Source organism: Nilaparvata lugens, chromosome 8 (genome assembly GCF_014356525.2).
Source record: "Nilaparvata lugens isolate BPH chromosome 8, ASM1435652v1, whole genome shotgun sequence".
NCBI lineage: Eukaryota > Metazoa > Arthropoda > Insecta > Hemiptera > Delphacidae > Nilaparvata > Nilaparvata lugens.
This window is the reverse complement of record NC_052511.1, coordinates 9,861,747-9,880,339: the sequence shown is the minus strand read 5'-3', so window position 1 is coordinate 9,880,339 and position 18,593 is coordinate 9,861,747. Positions and strand designations below refer to the sequence as shown.

General features: G+C 33.4%; 1 protein-coding gene across 2 annotated transcripts in view; it reads left to right on the top strand.

The window, feature by feature from the left end:
- The window catches only part of LOC111063472 (homeotic protein ultrabithorax), a 481,856-nt gene extending 467,939 nt beyond the window's left edge, over positions 1-13,917 (top strand). Inside the window, exon 2 of one of the 2 annotated variants that reach the window (XM_039433883.1) lies at positions 12,361-13,917. In XM_039433883.1, coding sequence (XP_039289817.1) covers positions 12,361-12,653 — 293 coding nt within the window. In that variant the 3' untranslated portion in view covers positions 12,654-13,917. The remainder of the gene's footprint in view (positions 1-12,360) is intronic. The other variant, XM_039433884.1, reaches the window with a different exon arrangement.
- The last annotated feature ends 4,676 nt before the right edge of the window (positions 13,918-18,593 follow it).

Here is an 18,593-nt window from a genome sequence, read left to right as displayed (position 1 = left end):
CTAGATGATATTGGGATTGGTTATATCATAAAGGAACCATATATTTACTTATTTTATCTGTGGTTATATTCAATCGCTTCAATATGGGAAACACCATTCCATTCATTAAAAAAAAAAAATTCATTCTAGTTGACCGAGCGAAGTGAGGTCTAAGATTCAAGTCAACGATTTGGCATTTCTCTTAATGTTTAAATGTTTTTTATGTTGCGCATTTACGGCGAAACGCGATAATAGATTTTCATGAAATTTGATAGGTATGTTCCTTTTTTAATTGCGCGTCGACGTATATACAAGGTTTTTGGAAATTTTGCATTTCAAGGATAATATAAAAGGAAAAAGGAGCCTCCTTCATACGCCAATATTAGAGTAAAAATCAGACTATAGAATTATTCATCATAAATCAGCTGACAAGTGATTACACAGATGTGTGGAGAAGCCAGTCTTTTGCTGTATTTCCATAAGGTCCATAGTTTCAATCAGGTACTTGTGGATGAGAATACTGCGTTAGGTCTACTGTTCACAGAACTACTAAGTGATAAAAATATGAAATATTTCTCCCATGTTTGGTTTTGAAGCATCTAAATTTTAAAATCCACTTTGTAAAAATAATTAAGGTCTGAAAATTTTGTAAAGTGAACAACTACAAGACTTGAACTATTTCAGACTATGTGTAACCTTATCTAAATTTGGGAGAGGAATAGCACAAGGTTACCTTAATTTTTCTCTCCCTATCACTTTGATGATGTACTTATTGTATGAATCCATAAAGTTAACCTAAGGTTTGTCTTCTGATGAGGTTGAATATGGAGCTGAAGTCTCTGACTATTCTACGTTTTGAGCTGTTCCAATCAGAAATCCCACTTTATTTTTCTCTAAGTATTCACTATGAATTTTCATTCATTCATATGGCTTTTATCGGCAGAGAGATCCTTCTGGATGTTCTGCCTTGTCAAAGTTTATAGGTTATATATTAGGTTCTTCATGTTTTCTCACTAGAAATTTGCACTATGAATTTTGTTTTATAACATTGAGTGAGCTTATACTCTCCAAAGAGAGTTTTGCTTGATACTAATGATATCATATTTGAGATGTATGGTCTACTCATGAGATATGAGATTCATGTTTTGTGATATTAATAATGAATATTCAAACTGTTAGTTCCTGAATGGTTTATTGTCAAGATTTTGATCAATATTCTGTTTCACACAATGGTTGGGTTCCAGGATTTATTGATTGGTTGATTGAGTACTTTATTCATGTAGATTACAATATATACTGGCTTATACACTTATATACAATAGCTTACAATACAGCAAAATTATAGATGAATTTACAAAATATAAATTAAGAAAACAATTATTGAACTGCAATTTGTAATAACTAAAGAGAGAATAGATAATATTGTTATGCATCTACATAAATTGGCGGAGCTTTGGACATATCAATGTTCATTCTTCGGAAAGAATATCCGAAGTATCCTTCCCACTAACTCTTTACCAAAACGTTAGTTTCATTAATTTAACTAAGGATTTATTTCAAAATGAAAATATTGTAAAAGTTTTAATATTTGTAATATTTAATTATTAAAATTTCAAAGGATTCTGTGGCAGAGAGTACCTGGAGTCCTAACTCCGCCTTCTATGGGAGCATATTGATTGATTCTTTATCACAGATCAATTTCTCGCATATAATAATTAATCAATCTATGATACACCAATATACACAAATCCTAAGACATATGAGGGAGTCTCTGAAGAAGATATAAGTAAAAATTTTCTCTCAATAACTCTCAATCAGATATCTCTTATCAACGTGTGAAGAAATATATAAATGGATATAAATTGGAGGCTGCATTTGTTCAAATGTTAATAAATATATCATTATTATTAAATCACTTTTTGCTGTTAGTCGTTTTTCGTAATAGCAAAAAAGTGATTCAATAATAAGCAGTTCGTGATGGAAAACAACATTGATGAAAATAATAATAATTAAACAAAAATCCTAATTAAATCCTGGATCGAATTTCCATCTAGCTTCTAGCTGCGTACCCTGTTGTGTCAATATTTGCAGTAGCAGAAGTCTTCGGGGTGATTTACAGCATTTAATTGGGATTTTCGTTTTATAATAATAATAATTATTAAATATATAAATAATAATTTTCCTGTGATGTTTTCCATTTGTATGAACCTTATAACATTTCTGAACAATGAATTTTGTGAATAAAGTTGAATGAAAATTTTTGTTTGTATATTGTATATTTCTGGACTCTGAATTTGATTCAAAGTGAATCAACATAACCTACCTTTTAGACATTGGCTTACTACTATCATAGAGAAACAATAGCGTAAGTAGATATCCCATGGTATAGAGAATTTATGTCGCAACTTTTACTGTTATCTCAAGCCGATTACTGTCGACTATTGTCAATTTCTACTGTTTTGTTGGGGTGATAGTGAAAGAACGGCACAATTTGAGAGACTACCAGCGTCACACAGCTGCATAGGAAAGAACTACGTGAACTATCGGCTTGGGATAACAGTAAAAGTTGCGACATAAACGCCCTATACCATGGCATATCTACTTATGCTATCGTTTCTCTATGCTACTATCAAAAAACCACTTTTTTGGACTCAGGGGACCTTGAAACGTATAGAAATTTAGAAATTGGGGTACCTTAATATTTTTCGGAAAGCAATACTTTCCGTACCTATGGTAATAGGGCAAGGAAAGTAAAAATATTAGGGAAGGGAGCAGTTTTGGGCTAGACCTCTTGATCCTTTTCTAATCATGTATTTGATTTGTGCATTGTTAAATTTAAATGTAAATAACTAAATTTAAAGTGGTGAGAGTTCAAAAATAGCATTCTTTGTTCAAGAAAAAAAAATTGAATTCATCATTCAAAACCAGTTCAGTTTGTCCAGGAATATAATTTATGGCCGTCTGTGTGTCAGCTAGTAAAATGAACGGGATCGCCTAACTTATAACAAAGGTTGGAATAAACACTGAAAATAAAGTATGAATAATTATTATGAGCAGTCCAACGACAATAGAATAGATTTTTCGGTGCTATTTGCAGTGGCACCAGCAGAAATAATAACAAAAGACTGGGAATTGGCAGAGGGCTGGGCTACAAGTTGACAGAGAACTGTGCTTGCTTGATAAATCTCAGAGTCTGTTTTGGACGAGGGCCATGTCCTCTAGGGGGGCTGGAGAGGGGTGTCAGGGGGTCTGGAGAGGGGTGTCAGGGGGGCTTGGCATACTCCTTTCAGTTCAGTTGTCCCCTCTCCAGTCAGAGTTCCCGATTTTCTCGAATTCCAGAAATTTACGATTCGCTCGCAGACTAAACCCCCGATTGTACTGTGTATATACTGTGATGTTCATGATTGTGCATTGGAGAATGTTTGTTTCGGAGGAACGGAGAGGGAGTTGAAAAGAGAAGAGAACTAGAAGAAAAACTCCCCCAAAAAGACGAATGAATAGGGTTGGGAGGAAAAGGAGAAGAATGCTGATGAGAAAGAGGAGATAAAAGAAAACAAGAAGAGTGGGGTGGAAGAAAGATGAGAAATGAAAGTATGAGAAGGAGCTGAGCTTCCCTCGCACAGTTTTTCGAACAGCAATGTGATATGTGAGAGCTATCTTTCTTTTCTATTTCATTTGGAGACTGTATAACAATTTAATACAACATTATAAACACTTCGTTATTTCACGCTGACTTCATGAGATAGCTGCCTGATTTCTTCTTGGAATTATACTCTTTTTCTCAGCAGCGAAAATCCTCCATTCTTGTTTCAGAAAAGTTTCTTTTAATTCATCCTCTCATACTTTATATCTCAAAACATCTCTGTTTCTTCAATTATTTAGAGTGTCAAGATTTTTCACTGCATGAGTTTTGAATGACTTATGACATACTCGTATGTACACTGTTCCCTCCTCAATTCATTCAAATGTTCTCATGGAGATAATTCTTCCCTCCTTTATCAGAAATCAATCATTATTCACAAGTACACATGAAGGTGCGTACAGATTTACGTGCCGCGAACATGAGCAATTCACTTTTAATCAGCTGATGCCAAGCTTTTTATATCTGTATCTCACTTTTCCTGTAAAAATACAGATATAGTCAGCTGATTAAAAGTGAATTGCTCATGTTCGCGGCGCGTATATCTGTACGCACCTTTAGAAAGGCATCGATTTTCTCTTCAATTTGAGCTTAAACCGAGCAAAATAGTTCGTCAAACTGAAGAGTTATGATAGTTCAAAGTCATATGTTATCAGGAAGTCAGAGGTGGACTTATAAAACATATATATATATAAATAAATAAAAATATTTCAATCCCACATTCTTTTCAGACTCATTGTAGATTACATTCTGTAAAGCTGCGTTTACACCAAAGTTATTAACAAAATGTTAATAACTCAATCCTTATAGTTTCTATTAGATTGAACATAACTTATCATACACATTTAGGGGAGTCCGATCTCACTAGGCATCAAACCTGCAACAGTGTAGAAATCAATCTGAAAAAAAAACATGATGATCATATGTGTTTGTCAAGTTCTGTTCAATCTAATAGAATCTATAAAGATTAAGTTATTAAATTTTGTTAATAACTTTGGTTGAATGAAAAAGACTGAGAAATTGTTCAATATGAGTAATTACCACAATATCAACTTCTCAACTGCACAAAAAGGAAAAAAAAAACTTTGGTGTAAACGCGGCTTTATACAGTGGTTATAATTTCTGTATGGCAATCGAGTGAAAATTGAATGAGAATCGAGAAGACCAGAATTTTTGTCAATGAACGGAAATGAGTGAGAAGTGGCATCAGAACACTGAAAAGTAGACGGATCACGTCTCACTTTACCGCTAGAGTGCCATCAGAGTGGAGAAATTACGTGGCAGCCTTCAGACGACTCTTACGACTCTTGACCTCAACGTGAATGATCCACGAGGCATTTTTTCACTCCCGAAATGACCTTGAGAAGGGTAAAACGCTGGAGTAATCTCGCATTCATGGGAGGAGGCTTTGGATATCAGAGGCGTGGTGTTCTCGAATGTATACTTTCAGAGTTCCTCCTAGGCTTCTTGTTTAGGAAAATTTGTCGAAGAGTGGAGTTGGAAGAGTCGTTATCCATTTGATTAAATTATTTTGAGTAGGAATTTCAGTTTTGACGAAGTTATCCCAATTTAAGTAGGCCATAGAACAATTATTATAAGCATCCTTCTTTCATTTTTTCGGCTTCTTGTTTGGGAAAATTTGTGGAGTTGGAAGAGTCTCTATCCATTTCATTTCATTATTTTGAGTAGGAATTTCAGTGTTTAAGAAGTTATCCCAATTTAAGTAGGGCAGAGAACAATTATTATATACATCCTTCTTTTTTCAATTTCTGATACAGATGAGTGTTGGTTGAAAAAGTATGAAAATGACCCTGAATTGTGAAAAATATTCCCAATATATAATCAACAAGCTTCATAAGTCTATACGTTTATTAAAACTGAATAAAACGTTTCATAATTTTTCAGGTTAAGCCTATCAACATTCATTCCTTGGAAAAATATTCCCAATATATGATCAACAAGCTTCATAATTCTATATGTATTCATAAAACTCCATAGAACGTTTCATGATTTTCTAGGTTAAGCATATCAACATTCATTCCTTGGAAAAATATTCCCAATATATTATAATCAACAAGCTTCATAGTTTCATACGTATTGAAACTTCATGAATCGTTTCATAATTTTCTAGGTTTTAGCCTATCAACATTCATTCCTTGGATAAATATTCCCAATATATAATCAACAAGCTTGATAGTTCTATACGTCTTCATAAAACTCCATGAAACGTTCCATAATTTTCTAGGTTAAGCCTATCAACATTCATTACTTGGAAAAATATTCCCAATATATAATCAACAAGCTTCATAAGTCTATACGTATTAAAACTCCATAAAACGTTTCATAATTTCCTAGGTTAAGCCTATCAACATTCATTCCTTGGAAAAATATTCCCAATATATTATAATCAACAAGCTTCATAATTCCATACGTATTCATAAAACTCCATAAAAAGTTTCATAAGTTTTCTTTAAAGTGTGAAGTTTTTAGTTCAAAAATTTCTAGTTTCATTCAAAATTTAGACTTTTTGAATAATTTCCAAGTCACTGTTCTAGATTTTTTGATTTTAGACTCTAATATTACCTATTAGATTCAAGATTCGTTCGTTCATCTGAGTATTGAAGATCGTAAATTTTATTTTGAAAAGTGAAAGTGACATAACCAGCATTTTGATTTGGACAGTATAGTTTATAAATTGGAAATGGGACAGTTTTGGGCATGAGCTTGTTGTGCCTTTCGTCATGTAAAGTATTTGTACACAATTTGGTATATAAATAAAAAATTTTCCAGGTTAAGCCTATCAACATTCATTCCTTGGAAATATTTCATCAATGTCCACTTCAATTTCATAGGAATAACCTGAAAATTGACCAGAAAATATAGGAAAACTTTAATCGATATAATCATCTTTCAATGATCGATTTGATAATGTTTTCCTAACTGGCAGTAATCAATTATCATAACTATCACTTGCTATTCCTCTTATCATATTGATGCATAATTATAATCAACCAATAAATTATTTCGCTATCATTTAAGTCAAATTCAAATTTTATTCAATCCAATTCACAATATTTACAAATTATGAGACAAAATAATACAGCTTAACAATATTAGAGTAATAAGTTGATAATTTATAAAGTACATAAAAGTCTAATTTATTAAACAATAACATCAGACAAGAATTCGAACATGCTAAACCAGGACTAATTTGTGAATTTGGATAGAAAATACTGCTTGCTGAGAGTACAAAACTCTACGTCTGCGAGCAGGAATGAATATCTGATAATTTATGAATTTTATAGAGAAGTAGAAAAATATAAAAAGAAGAAAGAAAGAAAAATTAGCAACCAATCACTCACACATTCACACTAATCATGCTCACTTTCCAATTCCAGCTCATTTAGTCAATGCATAGCCACCTGTCAGTGGCTAAGAATTTATCCATGAATGATATTAATGTAGAAACAATGAATTATAATAATAGTTCAATGTTTCAATTGACTATTGAATAATCTTGATGAATATGTTACATTGTTACAATTTGATTGCTGGCATATGAATAACGATGCAGCGTAACTTATATTAGACAGAGTGCATGGTACTTGTGGGAGAGTGAGTGAGAGGAGTGTTGAAGAGAAAGAAAGAGTGAGAGAGAACGAGAAGAAGAGATTGGGTGAGAGACAAGTAACAGGTTTATTAAAAATTCAAAGCGTGTAATTTGATAAATATCTTATTCCGTAGGCTAATAAAAATATCAAGAATGAAGTATTGGCAATAAATTTTCTAGCAGGGCATGTTCGCCTTCCCCCTACACGAACTGCACGCACAAGGAGCGGCGAAAAAAAGTAAAAAAGAAGGAGAAACGAGAATACAGGCAAAGAAAGAGATATCAAGCAGAGTACAAGAAAAGTTGACTGAGAAGGAGATATCAAGAGAAATAGGTGGGGGATAGAGACAAAATGGTGGAGAAGAGGAGAGGAAGAAGGAGAAGAAGATGATTGAACTGTAGAGCCTGATAGAAAGAATAACAAAGAGCGAATTCCTCTCGCATAACTCTGGGGAATATTTATAAAGTTTTATGCATATCCTGGATACTATAAATAATAGGTAGGTTTGTTCCTAGAGATTCCTTTCTTCTTCTGCACTAGTGTTCTCATATATTTTTATATATGTATTTATAATAGAGAAACACTGTTTGTATGAGAAGACAGCTATATAGATGTTGTGGCTGGGTTATTGACAACTTAATGATCAAAGGAGCCGATGAATCCGAATGCTGCTAAGTTATTGGATAGCAAAGGTGTGACGGAGAGAGGGGATAGTGAGGGTGAGGAAGGGAGATACAGTGAGAACCAAGTGAATAGGATAAAGGGCGCTGGAACAAACAGAAACAAGATGAATTAAAAATATGGAAAAATTGAGTGAAGTCGGACTTACCAATATTCTAACAATCATATATAACATTTAGAAATATAGATGGAAATAAATTGGAAGTTGCATTTGTTCAAATGCTAATTAATGAATAATTATTATTAAACGAAAATCCCAATTAAATGCTGTAAATCACCCCTAAGACAAATAATTCCCGGGCTGACAAATAATTTTTGTATAGTAGTGCTCATCGAATTTCCATCTAGCTGTTCACCCGGCTGTCAATATTTGCAGTAGCAGAAGACTTCGGGGTGATTTACAGCATTTAATTGAGATTTTCATTTAATAATAATTCTATTAATTTGAAATATAAATACCCTTTTAAATTTGTTTTCAGAAAAATGACATTCTAACAATCATCTATTGAAAACATATGTTAGAAAATATTTATCATTGAGTCTGGAAGGAATCAGAGATGAAATATTGTATCTTTTCTTTCTCAGAGGATAGGGACATATAATGACTATAACCTTTCCAGATCAGGTACTATAACTTAGTTTCTCGACTTACACTTCAAACATGGATGATGCTCAATGAATATTTTTGTAGAAAAATTTCAGTTTCTCCCAATCAATTAATTCTTCAATCTGGTTTGAGTTTTTCTCATCTCTTTCTTGTGAAAAGTCAAGAGTGTATAGAAAAACATATTAATATGGAGATGTAGAATGTAGAAAAATAAAATATTGAGAGTAATCATGAAGATGGAGGATTTTGTGTCTAATAATTGGAAAAAGATGAGCTAGAATACAAATTGAATGATGAAATATACAAAGATGAAGATGAAAATGGATGAAATAGAAAGAGGGAGTGTAAGAAAAGAAAGAGAAACGAAAAGAAAATTGGAGAGAAAGAGGAAGAAAAGTCTGGGAGCCAATCATTCTTACTCCACCCGACGTGGCAATGATCTATCACTGCCTCAAATAAGACTCTCCAAGACAAGAAATAGCCATATTTTTCACCAAGCCAAAATCTATAACAATCTTTCTTTAGAAATTAGAGAGCTGCCAATCTATGAATTCAAACAAATTTTAAAAAATAAATTGACAGAGAGTGCATACTATTCGGTAGATGAGTATTTTCAGTCTACAATATTATGAATGCTCATGATGCAACATTTACCTTTTATTTTTTGGTAAAACTGAATAACTTATTAATATTAATTGTAGTTTGTTCCTAAGACTAAGACAAAATAATAAGACAAATTGTTATTGTAATATCTTCATATATTATACGATTTCTTTTATCATATGCTTAATTTTTTATCTCAATTTTTCTTTTATTTCACAAGTGTTATATTATTGTTATTATTTTTTGACGTGCTCATACAATGTAAAGTTGTTCTGGCAATAAAGAATCTTGAATCTTGAATCTTAAAGTAGAAGAAGAAGAAAAAGAAGACGAAGCAGAGAAATAAGTTAAAGAGCTTGAACATAAATATTTGCAGAAATTGAAGAAAAGATTCAAGAAGAATGAGATGAATTTAGGTAGAAGAAAACTACGAATCGAAAGAAGAAGGAATATATTGATGTAGAAAATGGAAGGAGATGAGGATGAAGATGGAATGCTGACGAAGAAGAAGATGAATCGTGATGAGATGATAGAGATGGAGTGGTCCAGAGAGGAGGAAGAGAGAAAGAAGAATGTGTTCTAGAATGGAGGGAGAGAGAAAGAAGAAGGGGTTCATGAGAGGTCGTCGCCACAGAAACACTGTACAGAAAACAGAATAGAGATATTTCGAATGATGTAGGATGCCATGCAAGAGATACGATGCCGATATGCAGGAGCTGAGGATGTGTGTGAGAGAGAGAGAAGTGAGTAGAGGGATGTGTGATAGAGAGGGACAGACAACATGCATATGTAAATGAGTAATTGGGTCTCAATCCCAGGCAGTCCGTAGATTACTACAATGACATACACGAATTCGAAACATAAATAAACTCGAGCGTAGGATGTTTTTCTTCTCTTTCTTGATTTATATTCTCTCATTACCTCATCTTCGTCGTTCTCCTCCCACCTTCATCTCTCAACCACTCACGAATCTGGTCTGCCCCGCTGTGAGAGACTTGAGACACCAATTTAAAACACATCGACTGGCCGTGATTGCTCCTGTGAGAAGTTAATCTGCCGCTTAAAAGCTGAGTTTTTAATTAAGTGCTCAAGAGGTGGTGTTGTGACTTCTCGAAATGGGCAGTTCCCACTTAACCATGCTCGAGTTCTCGAACGTGGAACTGCAGATGGTTCCATTTTGAATAGTTATTACCATTGCTGGTTGAGGGTGGGGGAGACGGTTGTCGACAACCTTATTTCTCAAGCAAGGTGCTCTAGAAAACATTCCAAAGCTAGAGTGCACCAATGTAAATCATTTACAGCGGTCACATTGAGATGCAACAATCATTGACGTGAACTACAAACTAAGTAGATAAATTTGATTGATTGATTTGAAACTTCTTTATTGTCAATACAATTTTACAAAACAAAAATATATAAGTATCCTTCAAAACAATAAAGCCCAAAGGTAAAAACCTGTTTGGGAAACATAATTTTTAAATATATACACACAACTCTCGAGAATAATATTTTGTTGAATGTTATTAGTTTTTAAGTATTCATAAGGTGCGTACAGATATACGCGCCGCGAACATGAGCAATTCACTCTCAATCAACTGATTATATCTGTATTTTTACAGAAACGGTAAGATACAGATATAAAAAGCTTGGCATCAGCTGATTGAAATTAAGATTTTTCTGTGAAAGTTTAAAGTTGATTAAGAGTGTTGCAGTAAACAAATGAATTTCACTTGAATTGTTGAAACACATGAAAGGCTGCATCATAATATTTTGTTTGTCTTCCAGAATTGTTCATTATCGCTTGCTCCAGGTACCAGCGAATGCACACAGCATTTGTACATTCATTCAGCTGATGTGTGCGTTCGCGTTTACAGATTGGGAAATCATGCACATGAACTACAAACTGAGAAGAACATTCGTTATTAATAATAATAATAATCATTCTAAATTCAAAATTTCTAGCTAATATATATTATTCTTGGACAGAACTTTGAACTTTAAATTTCCTCAGTTAGAACATAACCTATTTTTTCGGACATTTTATTATTTTTCAAAATTTGGAACAGAATAGTTTTGGGCTATGCCTGTTGTTCTATCCCGATCATATTCATATGATTTGTAATTGTATCAAAGAATAAATAAAAAAAAAAATGTTGCCCATTCACCTGGAATAATATCAAATACTGCAATGCTATTATGTTAGTCTTCTAGAATCGTCAATTTTATTGCTTGCTCCAAAGTTCTTAAAAATAAGGATCTGAATCCGTGTCATGATTTTGGAAATGACCATAGAAAGACAAGGAGGATGAAACCATTCAATCATCCACGGTTGATTTAAGGTCACATTCCATATCACTGAAATTTACTCTTACCTCTATCGCTTACCTCAACAATCCAGCTACAATACCATTCTTATCAAGACCATATTACCATAGAGAAACGATAGCGTAAGTAGATATCCCATGGTATAGGGCGTTTATGTCATAACTTCTACTGTTATCTCAAGCCGATAGTCCACGTAGTTCTTTCCCGTGAAGCTGTGTGACACTGGTAGTCTCTCACATTGTGCCGTTCATACACTCTCACCCCAACAAAACAGAAAAAAATTGACAATAATCAACAGTAATCGGCTTGGGATAACAGTAAAAGTTACGACATAAACGCCCTATACCATGGGATATCTACTTACGCTATTGTTTCTCTATGATATTACTTACTTACTGCGGTGGCCACTTGTACCCCAGTCGGTACTTGGCCTCATCAACTAAGCCTCTCCAGAAGTTTCGATCACCCGCGTCCTCCTCTTATCTTTCCGGACCTGGTCCCACCATCTAGTTGTTGACCTACCTGTCAATACCATAATATTAACATCTTTAATCACATCTCAATATTTTTGTCTTCAACTATAATTATTGTTTTTTGTTGTATAGGATTTATATTATCCTTCACCATTGGTTGTTTTTGGCCTACATGTCAATACCATATTAACATCTTTCAATACCATATTAACATCTTCAATATTTTCGTCTTCAACTATAATTGTGTTTTGTTGTATAGGATTTCTATTATCCTTTACCATTGTTTGTTTTCATGTTAGCTCCTCCTAAATATACACTATTACTATTTGATAATGTATTTTTGTTCTTGTCTTTTGTCATGTGTTTTGTTTTTCTTCGTCTTCTTGTCTTTCTGTTATGTCTATTTGTTTTCTAATGATGTGTTGATTTGTTGTGTTGCAGGAGCAAATGGCATGCGCAGAAGAGGCCGACAGACGTACACGCGATACCAAACGCTGGAGCTTGAGAAGGAGTTCCACACCAACCACTACCTGACGAGGAGACGGAGAATCGAGATGGCGCACGCTCTCTGTCTCACCGAGCGTCAGATCAAGATCTGGTTCCAGAACAGGCGAATGAAGCTGAAGAAGGAGATCCAGGCGATCAAAGAGCTCAACGAACAGGAAAAACAGGCGCAGGCAGCCAAAGCTGCAGCCCTGGCAGCCAGCCAAGCGCAGCAACAGGCGGACCACTAGGTGGACAGCTAGGTGCTCCACCAGGCGCACGGCGAGGTGGACCCAAAGACTCATAGCAGACATGCCACAGACCCACTTTTCCGTTCAATTGTGATGATCATACTATATACATACTATCCGGTGTCAAATAGTGCGCGAGTGTGTGTTGTTTTTTATATAAATATATTTTGGCCGCCATGTTGGATTTATGCTGCCAACCAGTTGGCGCAGTCAACACCAAAGTCAACGACTGTCAAAGGTATGGCACACTGCTATCTCTCTCTCTCTCGTTCTAACTTCAATCATTATCTCTGTGTCTCATCACGCTTTGTTGTTAGAGCATCCCCCTTCCCCTCATCTACCCCACCCTCGCTGATTTGGATGTTCATTTTGAAAATAAGAAATTGGAAAAATCGTTCTCACAAGTTAAAGTGTATTTTCGTTCTGAATTCTATTTTCAGTTACATTGTATAGACCTAAAAAAAAAATTTTTTTTTTTTTCAGGTTGCTCTTGATATTGATGTTAAATTCTTCCTTATTATCGTAATAGAAGAAGGAATACAATGATTCAATGATTTTAATTGAGCCAGAGTGCATTAGTACATAAGCCAGGTAACATACAAAATCACTATAAATAAAATACAATTATACAGAATACAATGTAGAGACAATACAGAAGTCAAACACAATATCCAAAACATTAAAATCTATACATCAACAAACTATGTGTCTAATATATCAAATGTCTATATTCGTCCTATTAGATACAAATCAAATTCTTCCTAGAAGAGTTGAATTATTCTGATTCTGCTCTATATTAGGAAAAATCTGCATTTATTCAGGCTGAATGGGACCTTCTCGTCAGGAACTCCACACCAACCATAAGCCTTACAAATGTACTTTTTACTGTCTGATGAGTCACAGTAGCATATTATACCGTTCCCACTCTTTACAGTTCAAATGCTTTAATATTATAGTTTTGATATTCATGATACTTTCAAGTAGCTTTAATTAGTTCTACCGATGGGTAGAATCATTAGTTTGAAACAAACTCACCGTGTGAGAGCTGGTTCTCAATATGAACTGTCTGCCAAATTCATATAATTATTGAGCAATGCCCAGTAATGTATTAGAAACTCACAATGGGAATCCTGAATCAATGACAATCAGAGATGAACCATATTCTGTATTACGCTCTAACTTTGAAGGTTCACAGAACGCATTATTTTAAGCTTCGAATGTGGAACGAATAGTAGAACCAGGTGGATAATGAAAAATCCATGTCAGGATTTAATAAATTTAAGAATCTTAATAAATCTTAATAATCTTAATAATCTTAATAATCTTAATAAATTTAAGAATTTGAAACTGGTCTCTATATTTATATGATCGATTTCATGTCAGGATCCATGATTTAAGAATTTGAAACTGGTCTTTATATTTTTATGATCGAAAATTGATGTGATAGCCTCAATAATACCCTTTTAATAGAATATTTAATATACCCTTTTATCCTCGTTTAATAGAATATTATGCTTGAACTTGTTTCACTTCATTTTGTATTCAAGTGGTTTAATTTTTGAGCCAACAAGGTTGCTGAATAAAATAAACTGAACAATATTATTTCCCAGTAGTATGACACTTCATGTTTCAAAATGGACATCCAAACTCATATCTGTAGGCTGTTGGTTAGATTGAAGTTTAATTTCTGTGCTATTATCGTATGTAATGATTTGCCAGTTGAACTTTCTCCGTAAGATTTGAACAGAACCCAAAGTTACTGGAAATAAGGACTCTCATCACAGACAATCGTCTATCAAGGTGGGTTCCTCTCTGTTAGTTTCATTATTATTGTAGCAGTTTTACTTATAAGAGCAACGACCCTCTCACTCCCAGTTCTGTGTATCAATAAAATAAATATATATGTAATCGGAGTCAGTTACCACTGTAATACGTTCTATATACAAAACAGAAGCCTATGTTATTTTGTCGGACGAGCTCAATTGTCAAATTTTCAAGAAGTATATAGTTATTTGTGCAACTAGTGCGCAAAGTGACAGTTTGCTGCACCGAAAGAAACGTTTACGCCCGAGCCGTAGGCGAGGGCGGAATGGTTTCTTGAGTGCAGCAGAGGAACTTTGCGCACGTATTTCACATTAAGTTTTTCCTACAGTTACCATTGAATATGAAAAGTGGGTAATTATGGGTAAAATTGCCTGAAATGCATCAAATGTTTTTCTGTGTAATTCTATTACTGAAAAAACCTTATTGTCAAATTGAATAAAAATGTTGTCCTTGGTTATAATATCTACTTAATAATTAGCGCGTTGTGCTTCGTTGCACCTCTGCTCACTATAGCAGCCACAGCAGTCACTGTTACCAACTTCATTTTCATTTTGCTGCACTGTTGCTCCATATAACCTACTAAGTATTTTGCGTTGCCATGTTGCAAATCTGGAGTGCAGAAAAATTTTTCCCGCACTAGAGCGGAAAAGTGATTCTTTGCGTTCTGTAATCAGTGCAGCAATGGCCACTTTTCAACGTAACTGTAGGAAATAAATAAAGTGGATGAATGAGTAATTACATTCTGTGATGGTAATAAGTATAACGAGTAAAACTTATCTAGGCTATTCGAATACATGAATGTTTCAATTGAATACATAAAATAATAACCTGATTCGATCAGGTAGAACTCTGATCTCGCAATATTGAAGCTGAGAAATAATGATGTTTCATCATTCAACTCATGTTATTAAGTGTTTCATGTTAAGTATTAAAAGCGCCATTTTTATAATAATAATTATTGTAGGATTATGTGTATAAGAGAGTTTCCGATTTGAAAGGAAATGAATATGTAGGTTAGAGAGAAATGATTGAGTGGAGAATCAGAGAAAATTTGTGTGAAAGCCCGGTGAATATAGTAAGAGACTAGAAGAAGAAAAAAATATTATGTAAATGAGAAAAATATAGTGTGAAAGAGAGTATAAGATAAACAAATAAATGTTTGGCTGAAGCCATTATTCCCTTGATAAGTATTAGTTTTATCTTATCGTAAAATCTTGATTCTTGAATCCTATCAACTACTCAATCAGTTCATTGGTGTGTGATCCACTACTAAGTTTATAAGAATAATTCTCTTGAAAAGAAAATTAAAAACAGACCAAGCATTCATTGTAAATGCTTTCTTGGTAAAAAGCCAAATTACAAATCATATTACCAGTATAGATTGTTTTTCAAAGAGGAATCAGTAAATTTTTCCAAGCAAAGAGAGCAATTGTAAAATATGTATTTGTACCTTAAACCTTATATACGTAATTTTCTAGTTCATATTTGTATTGTCTAGTATTTATTTTTGTTCATGTACATTGGTATGCAATACATAATGAACAATTTGACTGACTTTCTTGAACAAAATCCAAAATCTTACTACATCTACAATAAAATGATTTTTATTGAAATAACGGCATTCTAGAACTCTCATGGTTCCAATCATGAGGGGATACAAAAACATCGTTCCACAACGATGTACCCAATACGTTTAACTAAATACGTAAATAGTTATATATTATTGAAGTAACATAAACTAGACTTATCAACTAAGTAAGATACAGTCCTGAATATTTTTTACAAATATAAATATTTGTAATAATAATGATACTTCTTGTAATTAATTGTACTTAAGTATACTGATATGGATTAGGAAGTTTTTGTTTTGTATTTATTTTTTGTAAATTTCCTTTTGTACGTAACGTGTACGTTCGTTATTGTGGATAGTAGACTATGATTATTTCTTATGAATTTGATTTTATTCAAGCGCAATTGACGATTGTTTAATGAATTGTTATTTTTTGTTGATAGATTTTTGTTTTTAGAGAGAAACAAATGTTCAAAAGAGTCATTTATGTAATTTATGTGTTTTATATAATAAACCAAACAAGACATTGAACTTTTTGTTTTATATTGGTCATAACCTAGTCTCTTATTAGGGAAAATACCATTGTAGGCATTAGACTACAGAACAAAATTTGAAAATGAGATAGTTTCATAATGGTAATGGACAACATGACTGAGTTCTTGAACATGAATTTATAATCTATATTAAATGAATCCATTATTAGACCACCAGGATAAATTTGAGCTAGTTTCTATGGAGGACTATGCTTGATTCTAGTTGGATTTCATTATGTTTCCATAATGATTTGATGGACTATGCTAGAGCCTGATAAGTTTCTGGAGAATCTTATATGTTTGAGAGAGCCAAACTGTTCTCTATTCTCATTTTCACAAACTATGCTAAACTAGACTATGCTAGATGGGCTATGCTAGAGCCTGGAAGGTTTCTGGAGAATCTTATATGTTTGAGAGAGCCAAAATGTTCTATATTCTCATTTTCACAAACTATGCTAAACTAGACTATGCTAAATGGACTATGCTAGAGCCTGATAAGTTTCTGGAGTATCTTATATGTTTGAGAGAGCCAAACTGCTCTCAATTCTCATTTTCACAAGGATTGAATTAATACAGTATATATAAATAAAAATGTTTACTGTTGAATCTTAATCAGAACTTTGTCAGGAATGAAAACTGAATCACTAGAACTGGAGTAAGTTTATTGTATCAAATAATCAATAAATATCATAAGCACATAACACGATATCAGAAGGACAGCTTCAAATATTGCAGTTAATTATGAATGATGATTATGGGTTTGTGTTTCTTGGAGCAATTATTTGATAGAACTCTGTTGATTTGCATTGCAAAGTAATGTTATCACTTATAATTAGCTGCAAAATTTGGCTGTCAAATAATTATAGTCGTGTGAGGAGTCTTATCAATGAGAGGATAATAATTATAGTAGTCACAATATTCATAAGGAATATTGTTGGTTGGATAGAGTTACCTTATTAGGAATCATCTTTTGATTGTAGATCATTTTTCAAATTATGTGGTGCTTTCTGGATGACTATATTATCAGGAAAATCATCATGACGACAATCAACTGTCAACTTATTATTTCAATATACTCTTAGAAGAATGATTTGAAACAATCCTTTATTTGAAAAATGACAAACATCAGTAGTGTGTCAATTTAATTTACAATTTCGACAATTGTTCAACAAATGCCGAAATTTACAATTTCGACAATAATATTTCAACAAATGCGTAATAATCAAAATTGAAACCAGCTATCACAAGATTAACCAGAATAACTGTTTTAGTTATAAGTTGAATTTCTGGCTAGATCTGACATCAACAGAAATTTCACGATTTTCTGAATTACATTCAGTTCAAAATTATTCACAAGAAACAAAAAAACAGACTGTTACGAAAAATATGAAGATTCAACACTATCATACCATTGAATAAAAAAATTAACTACAACATAAGACCAAGAGATGTGCTCTGAAAGAACCAAGGTAAGGAAATGATCTCTTATTGAATGTTAGCTATATGCTTCCTATACAATATTCATCATCATCATCATCATCATCATCATCATCATCATCATAATTAAATAATTCATTATCCTTAGCTTTTTCATATCATGTGCTTCCCTACTCATGAATTTAATGATTGATATTTCTACTTTATCAAATGTAATTGTTTATAGATTCCAGTCATTTTAATAGAAGCCTATTGATATAATCGATATTAATTGATCCTGAGATTGATACCATATGAGCGTTCATACAATTTGATTGAAATGGAGTACTTTCGACATGAATCTAAAGGTTGCTACAGATATACGCGCCTCCAACACGCTCCGCACTCGCTCCGCAATCGTTTCACGAACGCTCCGCAATCGTTTCACGAACGCTCCGCAATCGCTCCGATCATGAACGTTACAGGAGATGTTAGCTCTTCTCGCGTTCCACTCTTGCTCCCCGGTCGATCATCAATCGATCTGCTCGAGTGACGTTCGATTGCGGAGCAGAGCGAAAGTCTGTACGCACCTTTAGA